The sequence below is a fragment of the Festucalex cinctus genome, chromosome 21, assembly GCF_051991245.1.
Source record: "Festucalex cinctus isolate MCC-2025b chromosome 21, RoL_Fcin_1.0, whole genome shotgun sequence".
Classification (NCBI taxonomy): Eukaryota; Metazoa; Chordata; class Actinopteri; order Syngnathiformes; family Syngnathidae; genus Festucalex; species Festucalex cinctus.
Window position 1 is genome coordinate 5,475,029 of NC_135431.1, and position 17,573 is coordinate 5,492,601.

At 39.1% G+C, this 17,573-nt stretch overlaps 2 protein-coding genes across 7 annotated transcripts in view; one reads left to right on the forward strand and one right to left on the reverse strand.

The window, feature by feature from the left end:
- Positions 1 to 164: 164 nt before the first annotated feature.
- Positions 165 to 17,573, reverse strand: part of katna1 (katanin p60 (ATPase containing) subunit A 1) — a 36,238-nt gene continuing 18,829 nt past the window's right edge. The window contains exons 3-13 of one of the 3 annotated variants that reach the window (XM_077511084.1): positions 6,626 to 6,755; positions 5,715 to 5,880; positions 5,507 to 5,640; positions 5,083 to 5,275; positions 4,773 to 4,888; positions 3,616 to 3,721; positions 3,387 to 3,545; positions 2,116 to 2,242; positions 1,885 to 2,019; positions 979 to 1,105; positions 165 to 676 (exon numbers count right to left, since the gene is read on the reverse strand). In XM_077511084.1, the coding sequence (XP_077367210.1) occupies positions 478 to 676; positions 979 to 1,105; positions 1,885 to 2,019; positions 2,116 to 2,242; positions 3,387 to 3,545; positions 3,616 to 3,721; positions 4,773 to 4,888; positions 5,083 to 5,275; positions 5,507 to 5,640; positions 5,715 to 5,876 (1,458 nt within the window). In that variant the 5' untranslated portion in view covers positions 5,877 to 5,880; positions 6,626 to 6,755 and the 3' untranslated portion in view covers positions 165 to 477. Of the gene's footprint in view, positions 677 to 978; positions 1,106 to 1,884; positions 2,020 to 2,115; positions 2,243 to 3,386; positions 3,546 to 3,615; positions 3,722 to 4,772; positions 4,889 to 5,082; positions 5,276 to 5,506; positions 5,641 to 5,714; positions 5,881 to 6,625; positions 6,958 to 17,573 lie in introns of those variants that run through there. The other 2 variants (XM_077511085.1, XM_077511086.1) reach the window with 2 other exon arrangements.
- LOC144010672 (uncharacterized) lies at positions 11,417 to 15,991 on the forward strand. 4 transcript variants are annotated; one of them, XM_077511088.1, is made up of 7 exons: positions 11,417 to 11,801; positions 13,043 to 13,234; positions 13,320 to 13,504; positions 13,579 to 13,834; positions 14,022 to 14,142; positions 15,302 to 15,437; positions 15,519 to 15,991. In XM_077511088.1, exons 4-7 carry the CDS (start codon positions 13,809 to 13,811, stop codon positions 15,707 to 15,709), a joined length of 474 nt encoding a protein of 157 aa, XP_077367214.1. In that variant the 5' UTR covers positions 11,417 to 11,801; positions 13,043 to 13,234; positions 13,320 to 13,504; positions 13,579 to 13,808; the 3' UTR covers positions 15,710 to 15,991. The 4 variants fall into 3 exon arrangements, 2 of the variants coding, with proteins under 2 accessions (XP_077367214.1, XP_077367213.1); XR_013281287.1 differs by lacking the exon at positions 11,417 to 11,801 and having other exon boundaries at positions 12,953 to 13,234; XM_077511087.1 differs by lacking the exons at positions 14,022 to 14,142; positions 15,302 to 15,437; positions 15,519 to 15,991 and having other exon boundaries at positions 13,579 to 13,844.

A 17,573-nucleotide genomic window follows, 5' to 3' on the forward strand; every position in this document is an offset into this window, starting at 1 on the left:
GCTTTTATTAAAATATGTGCGAATACATATAGTATAATGTAAGGTAAGGCACAAGTCAGCTTGATCATTAAAAAAAGCCCCGAAAACTAATCCTTTGAACAAATGTCAAATCGTTGCACAAAGTTCAAAGGGAACATAATTATAAATCACACAAATGCTTTCTTTATAAAAACAAAATTTTATTCGTAGAATTATAGTTATAAATTGCATCACTAGAACGTGTATGAACCACACACTTTCCATTAAAAAAAAAAAAAAGTGCATGAAAAAGTGTCAGGAACAAGATGACCTTTTGGTATGACTCAAGGCATATGCAAAGGCACAAAAGCAAATATACAATATGTGGTCAGGTCTATTGCTTATGTTTGCATAGAAACGATGTCCTCGTGTCAGTCATTCTCAATTTTTAAAAAACTAAAGATGATGATCTGACGCGTATTAACAAATGTACAAAACAGACTTTCATCCCTCACCGCTTCAACAGGACCCAAACTCCTCAATCCACTTTTCGTACTTCTCGAGGTCTGACGCCGACACGGATTTGGAAACTTTTTTCAGGGATGATTCAAAATCCTCCATGGTGGTGGGCATGTGCATCTCATCGCGGGAGATGTTGCGGATCTCCTCTGGCGTGAGCCCTTCGATTCTTCGTCTCATGGCCATCAGAGACGCGTCCCTGCCGTGATGCAAAGAAATTATTTTATTGCAAAACACGGTGGAGCGGCTATATTCCGCTTTTTGCTTACAAATGGATGGCGGGCCACACCACTGCCCTCACGTAAGTAAACAGTTTAACAAAAAGTGCCATTTCTACCTGAAGTAGTAAAAAACAAACAACAAACGTATGCTTGAGAGTCCCTTGACTAAACTAAATTCCAATTATTCTAAACATTTTATGGTCTATTTCATTTCTTCTCTTTCACTTAGCTAGACTTTTATTGCCCGTTTAACAGATTTTTTTTTTCTTTTCTTTCCAACCTGCACACGTTTGTGATGTCAGCTCCTGAGTAACCTTCCATCTGCTCAGCGATCTTGTCCAAGTCGACGTCACTGGCCAGTTCCAATTCCTTCAGGTTAATCCGGAGCAGCTCCACCCGTCCTTTTCCTGAGCAAACACAGTTAATCAGCAGGTTACGGCCATCTGAATGTGATTTTTGACCGGAAAGGGCAAGTCAACAAATGGGGTGAAATCTTCTGTTGTTGGACTACAGACTTTACACAATTTAGATTAGACGGCTGTCAGGTTAAATTAATTCTGAAGCCAGATAGTTGCCTTCAGTTCTATTTAGTGCAGACCACTTTATTAGGTACATTATACCACTGAAAACAATGCCCTGACAAAGCTAAATGTTCGTTGCTTTTCCCCCCTCCATTTTTTACTTATCGTGTTTTGTATATGACACCACACTAATATTTGCTGTCAAAAGGGGCCCAAGGACATCCTTAAATAAATCCCCGACTGTGCCCCTAAGGACTATTAATTCCGCCCAGGATTACAGGGGCTCAGTGGAAAATACAAAGAACTGTACTAAAGGTTGACCACTGTCGAGTGAGAGACAGAATGACAGGAATGTGGAGCTGAGGAAGCCAAATGGTGTTGAGGGGGCCCGAAGGGATAATCCAGTTAAGGGCCCCGCATTATGCAGCAAGTGTATAATGTACTGTACTCTTGTTCGATAGTGTACTCTTATCATTCTGTACTGTCGGGCACCGGTGTCATGTCAATGTGTTCTTTTCATTTTCAGGCCAATTCTGTATGTTTAACATAATAACGTTAAAAATATTTACAAGTATAAAAGCCATCTGAGGAAAATTGACGACGATGTGACCGCAACGGAAATGAGGGAAATTTAAGGAGCAATAATGGTTTCAAAGAAGACATACCAGAGGGGAGGGGAATGTAGATCCTCTTCTCTAAACGTCTTCTCAGAGCCTCGTCGATGTCCCACGGGAAGTTGGTGGCAGCCAGGACCATCACCATCTTTGACGGGTCGTCGCTTTCCGACGCGCCACCAACACCTACGCAAAACAAACGTGTTTCAAGCGACGTCAGTTCCGTTGGCAAGCAGGGAAAAAAAAAAAAAAGAAAAAAAAGAAAAAATAATGAAAACCTACCGTCCATCTGCACCAGGAGTTCCGCCTTGACTCGCCGACTGGCCTCGTGTTCCTCAGAGGTACCTCTTCGACTGCACATGGAGTCGATTTCGTCGATAAAGATCGTAGTGGGAGCATAAAAGCGTGCCTAAGGAAGCATAATACCATCATTGGCCAATTGCTCATTTATAGCCGATCGTTATCAATAGGTAGATGATCACATTGACCAGTCAAAAATCTTCTTATTAGTTACAAATGTTTCTCGACCTATATTTTGTGGTTATGAACAGCGGATAATGAATTCATTTCTGCCACTTCCAGTGTGCGAGCCAACTGCATGACAGGAGTAAGGAATAGTTGTTTTTTAATCTTTAAAAATATAATTATTGTACAGTGTCCTCTTGTTTATTGCGGGTGTTACATTCCAGAAACTACCCGCTGTAATGGAAATCGCATAATTTTTAATTTTTTTAAAAAAATTATATATATTTTTAATTTTTTTCCCCCCGTTTTGGTATGATTTTTAATTTTTTTACTTTATTATGAATGCTTGTTCAACCATCATGTGTGTTCTTTTTGTCATTTACATTAATTTTTTTCCAATATAGTTTTTTTTTTTTTTTTTTTTTTTTTTTACTTACTACAGTATATATATTTTTTCCACTTTGATATGATTTTTTGGCTACTGCTAAAAACACGACAAAGTTTTACACAGAGGTAGCCAATTACAGGAGTAAGGAATAGTTATATTATTTTTTTAAATCTTTAAAAATATAATTATTGTACAGTCTTGTCTCATTTATCGCGGGTGTTACATTCCAAAAACTACCCGCGACAAAGGAAATACGTGTAATTATTATTATTATTATTATTTTTATTTCCGTTAATTACGTATATATTTTTTTCACTTATTTTTTCCCCGTTTTGGTATGACTCTTCTTTTTTAATTTTTTTATTTAACTTTATTATTTTTCATCCAGAAATGTTAATTATATATATTTATTTTTTTTTCTTCGTTTTTTCCCTGTTTTTGTATGATTTTTATTTTTTACTTTATTATAAATGCTTCTTCCATTCATCTATGTTTTTTTTCATTTACAGTATATTTTTCCATTTAAAGTATGTTTTTTTTATTTTTTTTTATTTACTTGTTATACAGCACAGTATATATTTTCTCCAGAATGCAGATACCGTTGGAAAGGTCTCGTCGAGATGAATACAATTTTCCCAATTGCTCATGACGTACAAGAAATTGGAATCAAAAAACATTGACGGCCACACCAAAGTCTTACCATCTCAAAGAGGAGGCGGACTAACTTCTCAGACTCTCCTCGATATTTAGAAGTCAGCGTGGATGAGGAGACGTTGAAGAAAGTAGTCCTGCATTCAGTTGCAACTGCTTTTGCTAAAAGTGTTTTCCCCGTGCCGGGAGGTCCCACCATGAGCACTCCCTAAGGTGAGCATTTCATGAGCTGCGGTTAGTGACATGTCATAAACACACATTGGAATCCAGATAAGTACCTTCCATGGTCTTCGTATGCCTTTGAAAAAGGCTGGCATCCACATTGGTAACACAACCGCTTCTTTCAGGAGTTTTTTTGCGTCGCCCAGGTCTGCAATGTCCTCCCTTAGAAGTAAGATCACACAAATTCAAAGGTCAGATTTAGCTACATACAGTAGTCGGTAGCACAATATGTATTCATGCTTGTATTTATTGGCATAACTCAGCACAGTACAGTATGTTATTCCTGGCTCACACACGCTCTGTCTACCTCACTTCCTGTCATCTGTTCCCTCACTCTAATCAGTCCCCCGAGCAACATGAAATCAAACTAACAATACTATTGATACAGTATCAAGCCGTTTATTACACTCTAGTTGAGGTTAACTGTAAATCTAAACACACAAAACAAAGAAAATTACACACAGTGCACACTTAAATGCAAGCGGACTTTGTTTAGCTTGTTTCCCGAACGTAGCTAGCTCAAGGCTAACGCACAACGGAAAACGCCATTGACTTGCTAACGCGAATTAGCGCGCTACTCGCGGCATATTTATCACTCAAACGAATGGCTATTCATACAAAAATGCTTCAGAAATGTAAACAGAGAAACATCTTAACGTTACTCACCTGTTTGTGTTCTTTCGCTGCAAAAAAAACAACTTTTACTGGCATACCTTGGCCGTGACTTTTTTCCTTCTACGCTCTCTAATGTTGCTGCAACTTAACGGTGTATCAGAACGCATGGAACCACACTGCCCCTAAGTGGCCAAATCGTGTACAACATGTACAGCGCTCCCGATAAAAGCACACACAAACAAGGACTAGACAGTATAAAATAATTTAGATATTCTTCTTCTTATTATTATTATGATCAATAATAATAATCATCATAATATTAATAATAATAATGATAATACAGGCCACAAAATTAAGCAATCTAAATACATCAGAAATTCGGCCTTTTCATAGATATTAATATTTCCCTCCTTATGTGGATGCACTTTGAGTGGTGTAGATTAGAATTGTACTGCATCATACCAAGAAGGCTTCCTAAAACTGATTAACCTAATTCAGCACTTCAAACCTGCTCTCATATCGACCTTTTTCTGGCTCGCACATTACTTCCAATATAGTACATATAAATGTGCCAAGTTGAAAAAACAGAAACACATACCACTTAATGTTTGGATTCTGAGATATGATATCTCTCTCCAGGGCTTCCACAAGGTCTTTGTCATATCCTGTCCCATCAAACTTTTTCAATTCCTTTTCCTGGCCATCTCCTTTGCTCTGGGAAAGAAACCAACACAAAACTGTTTTTATTGCACCTTAACTGAGAATGTGGACAATTATTCAATGCACATTTTTTAAAATTCAATATTTTTCATAACAATTGCTCATTTTAAAGATTTAGTCCTGCCTAAGAATGTTATTGAACACTTTACAGATAATTTAGCGTAGTGGTAGAAGGGCAAAAACTTCACCTTATCGTCCTTTGCTTTGCCAGCAGCTTCCTTTGCGTCTTTTGTTTTGGCCTTGGGGTTTTTTTGTCTGTCCCCGTTGGCCCCGCGAGGTGACTGCCTCTGCTGGGCTTTTACGGCCACGCTGAGGCGGTTGTTGATTGGCTTACTGTCTTTGTAAGCGTTTGTAGGCCGCCTGACGGGACACGGCGAATGCCTGTGAATGAAAAGTAACGAAAGAAATGTTTCGAGATATTTTTTTACACTGACATGCTCTCATTGTTACTGTAATGAAATGCATCAGATTTAAATTGTGACGGCTGTGTGTGCTGACTCGCATTTGAAGAGGGTGTGCACACTTGTGCAACCACCTCTCACCGTTGTTGACTCAAATCTGTTCTCTATAGATTGTCCTGAAGCATAAAAACAGTCGTGCCAACTTTCGTACCTTGCTTCAATGGGCCTTATGTCACAATCGTCAGGTTCAATTGGTTTAACGGGCACGGCTTCCAGTTGAACGCTCTCCAATGTCGCCAGGAGGTCTTGAACCTGCCTGCACTCTTCACTAACTTCTTGCCACAACTGGAGAAAGAAACACATTTTTTATAATGTCGCTTAAGATCAACGAATCGCAACAGGTCTTGTTCAACATTTACCGTCTGCCATCTCTGTTTAAGACTGGGGTCTCGCGTGGTATACACATGTTTCTTGATTTGTTCAAGCAGGCCTTGGTAGAAAACACTGGCTGAGTTGTAGTTTCCCAGCAACGCGTATTCACGGGCCAGCTTCATGTTGTCAAAGATCTCTTGTAAACTCATTGTGCTGTGGAACACAGTCAGGGAGCTCACTTTGATATACAGATTTTTTTTAATTCAATTTATTGTAACTTTATAGCAGTGGGTGAGCTAGCTGGTACAAAAGTGGGGTGCTGTAGTCGTTCCAGTATTTTGCCGTGAAAAAGTTTTCATTTTCAGGCAGCAGGACAAGTTTGTGTCTTTTCAAATGCAGCGTTTCAATAACCACACTAAACATCTTGTTTACTACTACTGATTGATGGCAGGAAATAGTAAACATAGTACGTGAAATTTAAAAATCATTAAAAACAAAAAGTACAAAGAGGGATTTGAAACCGTGACGCAGCACCTTCGGAGGGCGACCTCTCGACCCACTACTCCACGACCCGGCCATTCACCGGCGTGTGGTAAAATATCGCTTGGTAGCGAGTTGCCGGTCCCGGCAAAATAACTACTGCGTTCATGAAAACAGCTATTGCATTGCGTCTTCATGTTCTACATGTATGCAATTTATGTAATATTTTCCTTTAAGGTTTTGACAAATAAGTTTGGCAAGCGAGATTCGTTCGGTTATCAAGCAAAGCAAAAAAAAAAAAAAAAAAAAAGTTGCTAGCAAACTGACACAAGTGTAGTTGTATGCTATGAACCATCTAGCTGCACTTTAAACTGCCGACTATTATTGCTGCGTCTTTCGATAAAGGTTAGAATGCTGTTTGCTTGACTTTCTTGTTTTCTACGGCTTCAAATCCAACAAAACGGATACAATACTTAACTTTTCGAATGAGCCCACGCAGAGTTCCGCCGTAGCAGTTCAAACAGGAGACGACACACATCAACACTTTCCTCGGGGCCCAGTCGCGGCGATCGGTACACGGAAGTAGAGAACAGCGCCCTTCCCTGGAGCTACCAGGGAAAAGTACAGTCAAGTAAGTTAGCTGCTCATGTGACCACCTATCGTGGTCGAGCTGACATTTGGAAGGTTGTTATTGTAATTACTAATACAAACAAGACACCGGTTATAAGTAAATTAGATTAAATAGCGTTATTATTTTTTGGCCAAAGCTTGTCACGTTGGCATGTTTACAGCCGGAAGTGTGACTTGAGCATGTGATTTCATTAGAGCGCGTGGGGGGGAAAAAAATAAATAAAAATAAAATAAAATAAAAAAGTATTTCCGCCGCGATTTTCAAAATAAACTTTGGGACAATGTTCACGAGTTATTTCTATAATATTGTGATGTAATCAAGTGTATGATATCCACTGCCCATTTTTTCTTCTATCGAATTTAGTCTCGATGACGGCATTTGAATGCATTTCATTTTCTGTTCTATGAATATATAGTTGTGTTCTGTATTTTTCATATTGTGGCTAAAATTGATGGGACAGTTATTTTTATTGCGTGTTAGATATTGTTAATGTTAATTATTATTAGCATTTTTTTTCTTTTCGAAGTGTAGCTAACCAGTAACGTCTGATGATATGTATTGCGAAATGACTAACCATAAGTGCTATCCATGCTTCACCAGCAGGTGGTGCTAGAGAACTATAACAAACACTTTCCATGACAGGTCCATGCAGACTCCAGACGATGGGAGTGCCTCTGCAGGTTGAGTGATCAGCAACAGTATCAGGGCTAGTTGGCCTGGACCGCTTAGTCGGCCATGAATGAATGGATGGATGAATGATAATGAGTGAATGAACAGTTTATTTCGACCCCCAACACTGAGAAGTACACAGCTTCAATGCATCATCAAGTCCATTCCACAATTTTACACCCAAAAACCGAAACGCATCTGTATTTTATGTTGGTCATCACTTAACAAGTTTCAAATATAAATAAGCCCCTTAACTTACAGTTTTCTTCTCTTAATTTAAATACATTCTGAATAGCATTTCCAGTGTTTTCAAATACATGATATCTATAAATAAGTAGCATGCAGATAGACAGGTTGCCCCGTCATCCAAAATCATTTATGTCAAACTCATTCACTGCCAGCATAGGACAAATGGACATTTGTGTTTAGCCGTCAATGGCAGTGAATGAGCTAATCATAGATGTTCTGTTGTTGTCAGCGTGTCCCATTGAGGATTGCCACAGGAAGTCACTCACATGATGCTAGAATATAATGGAGGGTTTCGGAAAGGATGACTCCAGCTGTATGACAGTATATCATTTCCCCTTTCAAGGTGCTTCAAGGAATGTTCACTGTATTTTAGCTGTAAGAAAAAAAGAAAAAAAAAATATGAATCTGAGCTCTCAGGTGCTGACTTTATCTCTTTCAGCCGTAATCCTGACCTTGCCGCAGTGTCCCTGAAGACTGCATATATTCAGCCAGATTGAAAAAGAAGGGTCCACTTTGATTGTACAGCATTCTACAGACTAGAGTAAGTGTAGTTAAAAAAAAAAACATCAAATAAAACATAACTTCAGTGCACAAGCAGCAATTAAAAAGTTCCCTTCAATGGGAGCCAAAAGAAAAAGGACTCAATTCCTTTTTCTTCCACGATTGTCTGCTACGTCATTGTCCTGTTTTATCTGATAGTCACCGTGGAGGGAACGCTTGAGGTGGCCACCGAACTACACAAGATGCAAGGTCAACTGCTCTATTTGTCTAAAATCTCGCCTTAATTCAATTCACGCTTGAATTTGAATAGTGTACTTCATAAATGTTTGACTTTCTATGCTGTAAGTGTAACACTTTTTTTTTTAACGGAGTAAATTTTGCTGACTATTTTACTCAGTTTCAAAACTCACTTTCCAAAAGGTAAATGGAGAGCTTTAACAAAATGTGTTTTAAAGCAAATGAACATTTTGTTTACAGGTCATAACTCCTTTTTATGACGGTATCGTCTGAGGTTTTCATGATATACTGTAATTACTTTGTCAAACGCTTCCCATGCTTTGGTTTTATTCTCAAGCACATAAAACATGAAAAGAAATGTATCATTTGGTTTGTTCACGCCTTTTTCTTTAGACTTCATCATTCTAAAATGCACCATATTTATTGTCTACCCACACTGAGACGTCGTACATTTCAGCACTAACTCCAAAATTAACAACATCCCCCTTTTATGTGAAGAATACTCCAGTGCACCATCACGCAATACCATTTGCATTCTATTGACTCCGAGGGTCTTCTCATCAATAAGCACTCGGTCCATTTGTCCATTTTGTTGGGTTTTGGGTGTGTCTGTGGGTACGACCATGGGGATGGGGGGGCTTTTTCTTTCTTTTATTTTATTGCATTATGGATGTCCAGCACTTTGAGTTGCATTTTAAATGTATGAAAGGTGCTATATAAATAAAGTTGATTGATTGATTGATTGATTGATTGATTTTACGGGGGCCGTTTACTGTCAGTCGAGACGTAGCGAATGGCGGCTTTCTCCGTAAAACGCCGCAGATTCTGCCTCAAAATGCCCCAGAGTCCATTTCTTCTCCCTTTTACGATCAGTTACCAAGGAAATAGTCATGCTCACACATTGATGCTAACATTAGCTCTTGTGTCGGTGCTCACCGTTAACTCATTCACTCCCAGACATTTAACCGAATTTTGCAAGGCCCACAGAATATTGTGTTCTATTGTTATAAAAACATGGAACCTACCAAAAGATAGATTAGTCTCTTCTTTCATCAGGGGAAAAAAAAAGAAGTATATTTCTATCTGTTTCCGTTTTGCAGCAATTAGCATTAGAATATAGCTAAGTTTCATCATTATTCCCAAATTTGTTTAAAACAGTGGGGGAAAGAGCCTTTTGCAACATGGCCCTGGTTGATCTCTTATACTCCGCTGCCACCTGATGGCCGTTTTTGTAACTACCATTCCTGCAAAGCCATCTGTATGCTCTACATTGAAAAACATTTTTAAAAAAAATGTATAAATTGAGAGCATGGCATTATTTAAAATAGAACGTTTTTATACGTTTTTGGGAGCAAATGAGTTAATGTCGTTATAAGGACGCTAATCCTTGTCATATATATTAGTGTTACCAGTAAGTGAATTTGTGTCATATTTAACACGTTTGTCGGTCTATGATTAAAAAAATAAAAATAATAAAACAAACCGTAACTTTTAAGTTGTGTGTAAAATCATCCAGGACGATTCCCCCTACAAGTTGCATAGTTCATCTGAGGACTGCTTGTGAAATTACAAATTTTATATATTTTGATTGTGGTCGGCTGATTAACTAATTCAATCCCAAAAACGTATAAAAATGTTTTATAATACTTTGTCCTTCCCTCTCAAAAATGTGTTTGGTTTTTTTAACTTTTTTTTTTTTTTCATTTACGAGCATACAGAAGGCTTTCATGCAGCTTCTGACACATTAAGAGGTGGATTAAAGCAATGGTAGTTAGGCCAGCACGTGGCAGCAGAGTATAAGAGATCAGCCAAGGCCATGTTGCAACAAGCTCTTTTTGTAAGTGTTTTCACCAGGAATGTGAATATTGATGAAACTTAGCTATATTCTAATGCTAATTGCTGCAAAATAGAAACAGATACACTTTCCCATTTTTTTCCCCCTGATGGGAAAAAAACCCCAAAAGTCTCCAATCTTTCTTTTCTCACGTTTTTATAGCAATAGAACACAATACACTGTGGGCTTTACTAAATCAGTCAAAATCCAGTAAAACAGCCGGGAGTGAAGGGGGTTGCTTCCGTGAAAACGGCTGGGAGTGAATGAGTTAATTAGTCTGCCATTACATTTTTTTTTTTTTTTTTTAAACTTTGCAAAATCATCACATATTATTAAACCCCTGCGTGGGCCTGATCCGGCCCACACAGGGGTTTAATCCGGCCCGCGGGCCTTATGTTTGACACCACTGACATAAATGAACTCTACAAAGCGGTAAGGATTAGTTTGAAGAAGTACATTTTTAAAACTAAAATAGAGACAGCACATAGACTTTTTTTATTTTTTTTGGTAGATGCTCCATTCATTTATCTCCCTCTAAAGTCCATTCTCCTACCCTGTCTATGTAAACACTGCCTAATGAGCCTCCTCCAGATGGCTTGTCAACAACCGTATGAACGAGAGTGTGTGCTGGACAGATTTGAAAAGGATCATTCCTCTCCCTCTGACAAAAAGAAATCAGTCTAGTCAGCACAGCTGTTTATCTGCCACTTCTTTCTCTCCACACGCGTGTCGATTAATTCCAACTCTGCCGCGCAGCTCCGTGTTGGCCTCCAACACATGATGCGTTCTCGCCTGTTTTGACATTTTTTCTACTGGCTTCTTTCCGATCGCTTTCATTTTGATCATCTGTGCTGGTATCTGCAACACTGTCTTCTTTTTTCGATTACGAAATTTGCGTCAGACTATCTCCTCTGACTTCCCTTCTCCATCGTCAGAAGTCTCCATCCTTTTATTGCTGTGTAATAGAGGGTGACATGTTTTGGCAGCTTCTGTGTTCCCCTCTCGCAGGGAATTACGGTCCTGACCCAATTCCACATGCAGTTAAATCTACATGGCAACAGTTTACGTTGCCAGAAGAGGAAGACGTATAGAATTACTCGCCTTCATTTCATGCTTGGTTTGAGTTCAAATACCATATATATGTTTTTCCAGACATTGTAACATGGACCGGTGCCATATTCTGTAGCTGTCACATTTCTCTGGGTTCTGTGAAACTGCAGAACTTCACACCAATTTTTCACTGTTTGCTGAGGTTGAAGGTGTTCACAAACACAGCCACAGTGTCATTTTTTTTTTTTTTTCACGCCACATAGATTTTTCTGTCAGGGGTTCTTGTGCTGCAAATATTTTTTGAACATAGTGAGCATTCTGCAAGCTCCCTGTGGTGTTGTCCAGTCCTGAAATTAGAATTTGAAAAAAAAAAAAAAATTCAAGATAATAGCTTTTATTTTCAACTTTTCATTATATACTAACTTTCATAGCGAAGGTATTTGTGGATTGACATCTGCAACACTTGGATCAAAGTTTGCTCAGGTAAGTGTTACAGACTTCGTGTTAATATTCAGTATCATCGTTTTGAAAATAACAGAATAAGGACACATATTATTGAAATAGTTACATGATTGTTCCCTCAACCAACCACGACTAACATTGTCATGAATACTGTATGTTGTTATTTTGGAAATGCAATTTCTTTATTATAATCAGCCCATGTAAACAAAACAATTTTGATGTAACATGATGTAAACTTCTCAATGTTAATATCAGATGAATTAACAATAGATAATTTTGTACAATGTGGTGAAGAACAATTTTGTTTTTGATTATTTTTGATGGATGAGAAAGAAAGGGGATGAAAAGTCGGTTACCAAGTCAAAGAGGCTACACACAAATATTACGTAACCAACATTCAGGGCTACTTCATAGCACAGTAATATGTTCAAGCATATAATGCATACAATTTGCAACTTTCAATATGCAGGTTTTACCATATTTATGCTAATCTGCTGAATATCTTGAGTTAATGGACATGAAAAGTCCCTCTTACGCAACTGCAATTTTGTTCCTGCTTTTACCGCGCCTTTTTTTTTTTTTAACGACACTGCTCTTCGAGGAAAAGCTCTCAAAACAGTTCAAACACTTGAAACTTGTAACTCAGCTTGTGAACATTAAAGCGGAATATAGGAAACTTTGTGACTGGGCAAAAACATGTAGAAAACCAAGCCAACATGACTGCTGTAAAGCACAACTGCTTGCTAATTCACCATATGAAATAAATAAATAAAATAAATAAATAAATAAAATATGAAGATCTGACTCTGGAGATTCATAAACAAACTTCACAAACAGGCGTGAAGAGAAGTTATGTATTTATATTGTGAAACTGTAAAAAGAAACATAAAATACAATCAATATCTCTAATGTATGCTCCATACACATGAATTATCATAGACACGAACAAACTTAGCTTACGCTAACAATTAGCCAAGTGTTAACAAGTGCTAGCACAGCAGCATTAGCATTAGCGATTAGCATTAGCCATTGAATTCAACAAAACATTAACTCAACAGTGAACATATCGAACATTAAAAAAAAAAGGTGCAGTCGTCTGTGTAGCATGGTTGGAATGTTGTACGGTTAAAAAGACATTTTAACATATAAGGGTGAACTTTCCTGTGGTTTAGGAAGTGTGTTGCTCTAATAACCCGCATTCTTAAGCACACACATGCCAAGAAAGTGACAGATTGACGGATTTCTCTGCCCTTCCTTTGCAGAAGAGATGAAATACGTCAAGTGGTGGATGCTGGTGATGATTTGGATGGTTCAGACTCAAGCTGAGGTCTGCCCTGATGCCTGCAAATGCACCAACAAGTCCGGGCAAGAAAAGACCGAGGTCAACTGTCATAAGAGAGGTCTTCGCGCCTTTCCCTCCAAACTTCCCTCAGATGCTTGGGTCCTCAAATTTGGTAGGCACATTGCGAGGCTTGTCAATGTGTTGTGATGTTAGGTAAGAAATTAATGTGATAATCCAAATTCCTGGTTCTTAAAAAGGTGAGAATGGCATCACAGACCTGCAGGCCAACATTCTGGGATTAGTTCCAAAGATCGAAAGCGTAAACCTGGAACATAATTCAATCAAGTCCATCCACCCTCGTGCTTTCTCTGGTGCAAAGACGCTGGCGCTCCTTAATCTTTATAGCAATCACATAAAAAATCTTCCACCAAGGGGATTCAAGGTACAAAGAATTAGAAATGTATGTCTAACATTTTTGGAACAGTATTATAACGATGTTATGTATTTATTTTTAAGGATCTCTTAAACCTTCGCTTCCTCATGTTGGGACAGAACCAGATTGGCGCACTCAAGCCAAATACGTTTGTAGGCATGAGGAACTTGTCCGAACTGGATCTTCCGGAAAACGCCCTGACAGTGCTTCCATCCAACTCCTTCAAACCTTTGATTGCTCTCAAGGTTTTAGATCTTCCCTGAATCGCATCCAAAAGGTTTCTCCGATCGCCTTCACTGGACTCGGACAGCTCATGTTTCTTAACCTGGACAATAACAGGTACTGGATAAGAAACTCTTGACTCTTCCACGTCAACCGAATGTCAAATCGGAAAACCCAAAAGGTTTTGTAAAAATGTGCAAAGCAGCTTCATTCCGTCTAGATACACATTTTCCTCTGGTAGTAAACTAAGGAATCTTTTCACCACCACATGGTAACTAAAATGTGATTGTTTCTCTTAATCCAGCCTGAAGATGCTTCCTGCTGGAGTATTCAAGTCGTTGGGCTCCCTGGAGATGCTGGTTCTTGACAACAATCTTCTGTCTACTCTGAGGTCGGCAATGTTCGGCGGACTGCGTGTTTTGCAGGTAGGATATCTTTGCAGATGATGCGGTGCTGTTGGCTTCATCAAGCCGGGATCTCCAACTCTCACTGGAGCGGTTGGCAGCCGAGTGTGAAGTGGTTGGGATGAGGATCAGCACCGCCAAATCCGAGACCATGGTCCTCCGTCGGAAAAGGGTGGCTTGTCCTCTCCGGGTCGGGGATGAGATCCTGCCCCAAGTGGAGGAGTTCAAGTATCTTGGGGTCTTGATCACGAGTGAGGGTAGGACGGAGCGAGAGAACGACAGGTGGATCGGTGCAGAGTCTGCAGTGATGCGGACTCTGTATCGGTCCGTCGTGGTTAAGAAAGAGCTGCGCCAAAAGGCGAAGCTCTCGATTTACCGGTCGACCCTCACCTGTGGTCACGAGCTGTGGGTCGTGACCGAAAGAACAAGATCCCGGATACAAGCGGCCAAAATGAGTTTCCTCCGCAGGGTGTCCGGGCTCTCCCTTAGAGATAGGGTGAGAAGCTCGGTCATCCGGGAGGGACTCAGAGTCGAGCCGCTGCTCCTCCGCGTTGAGAGAAGCCAGCTGAGGTGGCTCGGGCATCTGGTTCGGACGCCTCCTTGGACGCTTCCCTGGAGAGGTGTTCCGGCGGGAGGGCCCGAGGACGACCCAGGACACGCTGGAGAGACTATGTCCCTCGGCTGGCCTGGGAACGCCTTGGGATCCCGCTGGAGGTGCTGGTTGAAGTGGCTGGGGAGAGGAAAGTCTGGGTTTCCCTCCTAAAGCTGCTGCGCCCGCGACCCGACCTCGGATAAGCGGAAGATGGATGGATGGATGGGTGAGAGAGGGGTCCACTTTAATTGGCAGTCAATTAAGAAAGGAGTGTTCACACCCACAACGGTGCCAAAACAGCCGTTTTTAACCCTATAAAGCCTGAACCATGAAATATATGAGAGAAAATATTGATTCTTTGTAAATAGAGTATTTATTGGTCCTTCCACATCTGCCTTTTGATTTGTGTCATATTTGCTACATCAGGTCACAATACTTTAAATTTCTGAGCACACCTTCTTTTGGATTATTATTGAAAAAAAACAAAACATGCTCAAAATAGCAATTCTACACTTGCTCTGTATTCCAAATGACTTTCGGGGCATTCGACTTACAGTCAGCAAAATAATGCGCTAAATTCTACAACAGGAACTCTACTTGAGAAACAACGATCTGGATCACCTGCCATCTGATGTGTTCAAGGACATGCCCAAGCTTTCTCAGCTGGCTCTCAGCGGAAACCGCCTAAAGGCAGTGGACGGAAACACGTTGGCCCAAATTCCTTGTAAGTGACTCCCAATTTATGACAGCTTTGCAACAGCGCTGTCAAAAAGGACTCTGATTTTCTCTTTCAAACCTCACCTAGCACTGAAGAAGTTGCACCTGCATGACAATCCTTGGCTGTGCGACTGCAATGTTGTCCCATTGGTGCAGTGGATGAAACAAACAAATGTGACCATGTCACCAAGGGGGGCCTTGAAGTGCGAGAGTCCTATTGAGCTCAAAAAGAAGACCTTAAGCAGCCTCCAAGAATCGACGCTTCTTTGCCATTCGTAAGATGGAAGATGGAAACGACTACCCAACAAATGATTTTTTTTTTTCCTGCTTTTCATTCACGTCAGCCATTATTAAATGCAGTTTTAAGTCATTCATTTTTAGATGTCTCTCATTCAGGTAACACTCAGATTATTATTATAATCTTACATTGCTTGTCATATACAGTAGTAGCTTCGCAGTTTTCGGAATATGACACATTACTTGCAGAGGGATTACATTAATCCAATTTCAAGACGAGTGGTTTCTGTAATCTTTTTAAATAACAGAGGAAAATGTGGTATAAAAGGCAATAAGATTGTGGTAGGAGCTGCGACAATTTGCGTGTTTAAACTGAAAGATGAGATCGTCTGCGTTATGTTAAAAGAATTGAAAATTACAAGTAAAATAAACTGACTTTCATTATTAGTTTTGTTGTTGTTTTTTAAATCCTGTTATATACAATTTGTGGTGTTATTGTAGGCCTATACACGCGTACAAGCATTTTTTTTCTCCAGTTTTAGAATACAGTACTACTTATATTGTCTCCTTTTTAAAGTGAGTTAACAATGAGTTACTAAATGAAAACACATTCATTTAATACGTTGTTAAGAAGATACATTTACACTTACAATGGTCCCTCTGAGGACAACCATTACGCTTATGTGGTCTGGGATGACAATGAGCTTGATACCCCTGTTAAGAGACCACTACGGGGAGTGATCTGGCGTTGCCATGGCAACGGCGGAACTTCTATTCCCCCAATTAGAAGATACTGTACCAACAGAACAATTTTGAAGCTGTTACTTGACTAGGGATACTTGACTCATTGAGACATGTTCAGCAGTAAAAAGCTAATCTTTTGTCCAGAATGAATCATCATTTTTCTTGTACAATTTATACATTTAAGAACAATTTTTTCCACTTGCTGTCAACTGAAGATGACATCACCTGTGCGAGGAAATATGGTAATGAGCAATCATAGCTCACCTGTTTTCTGTGTTTTCATGATTGGTCGTTACCTACTTCCTCAGCACGTGTGATGTCATCTTCAGTTGACAGTAAGTGAGTGGAAAATTTAGTTTTTAAGAGTATTAATTGTACATGAAAAAGTTTTCAAATTCATTTTGGACAAAATACTAACTTTTTACTGCTGAAAATGGCTCAATGAGTCAAGTATCCTACTAAATGAATTTAAATTAAATTGAATATAATTATTTTGTATTAATTTTAATTTAAAACAGCAATTACAAATATTAGTAATAATTACAAATATTAGATGAAAAATACACGCAGAATAAATAAATGAATACAAAAACGACGAATAATTCAAAACTATTCTATCAAAATATTACACAAAAAATACAAATTAGTCAAAATTACAAATATGTTAGACAAAAAAAAAACAGACATATGAAAACAAAAACATGCGGTATTATAGGCTACAAAAAATTGGCAAAAATACAATATTACACAAACTATTCATAACAGTAGTAGTGTGATAATAAGCGGTCAAGAAAATGGATGGATGGATAATACTAATAATAATTTAACGGTGTCCTACAACTTATACAAGTATTTCCTGCCTCATAGTCTCAGTTTCAAGCTTTAGTTCTGCATTTGTTTACAAATAACTGTTTGTAGAAGAGTAAAGGCGAAGTTCACCCAATTACATTAAATGAAGTGATGCTGAAAGAGTGATTTAAAGCAGAAGTAAGTGGCGGGTTGTTGATGTTCTTTTCACTGGGCTGCAAGACTCGAGGGAAAAGACGGAAACTGGACTGTTCACAATAATAAGCGCGATTCATGTGCCTTTTCTGCTCTCCAAAGCTGAATACTTCACAGCAGTCCCTCAAATGCGTCAACACATCCTGAACGGCGAATCGGC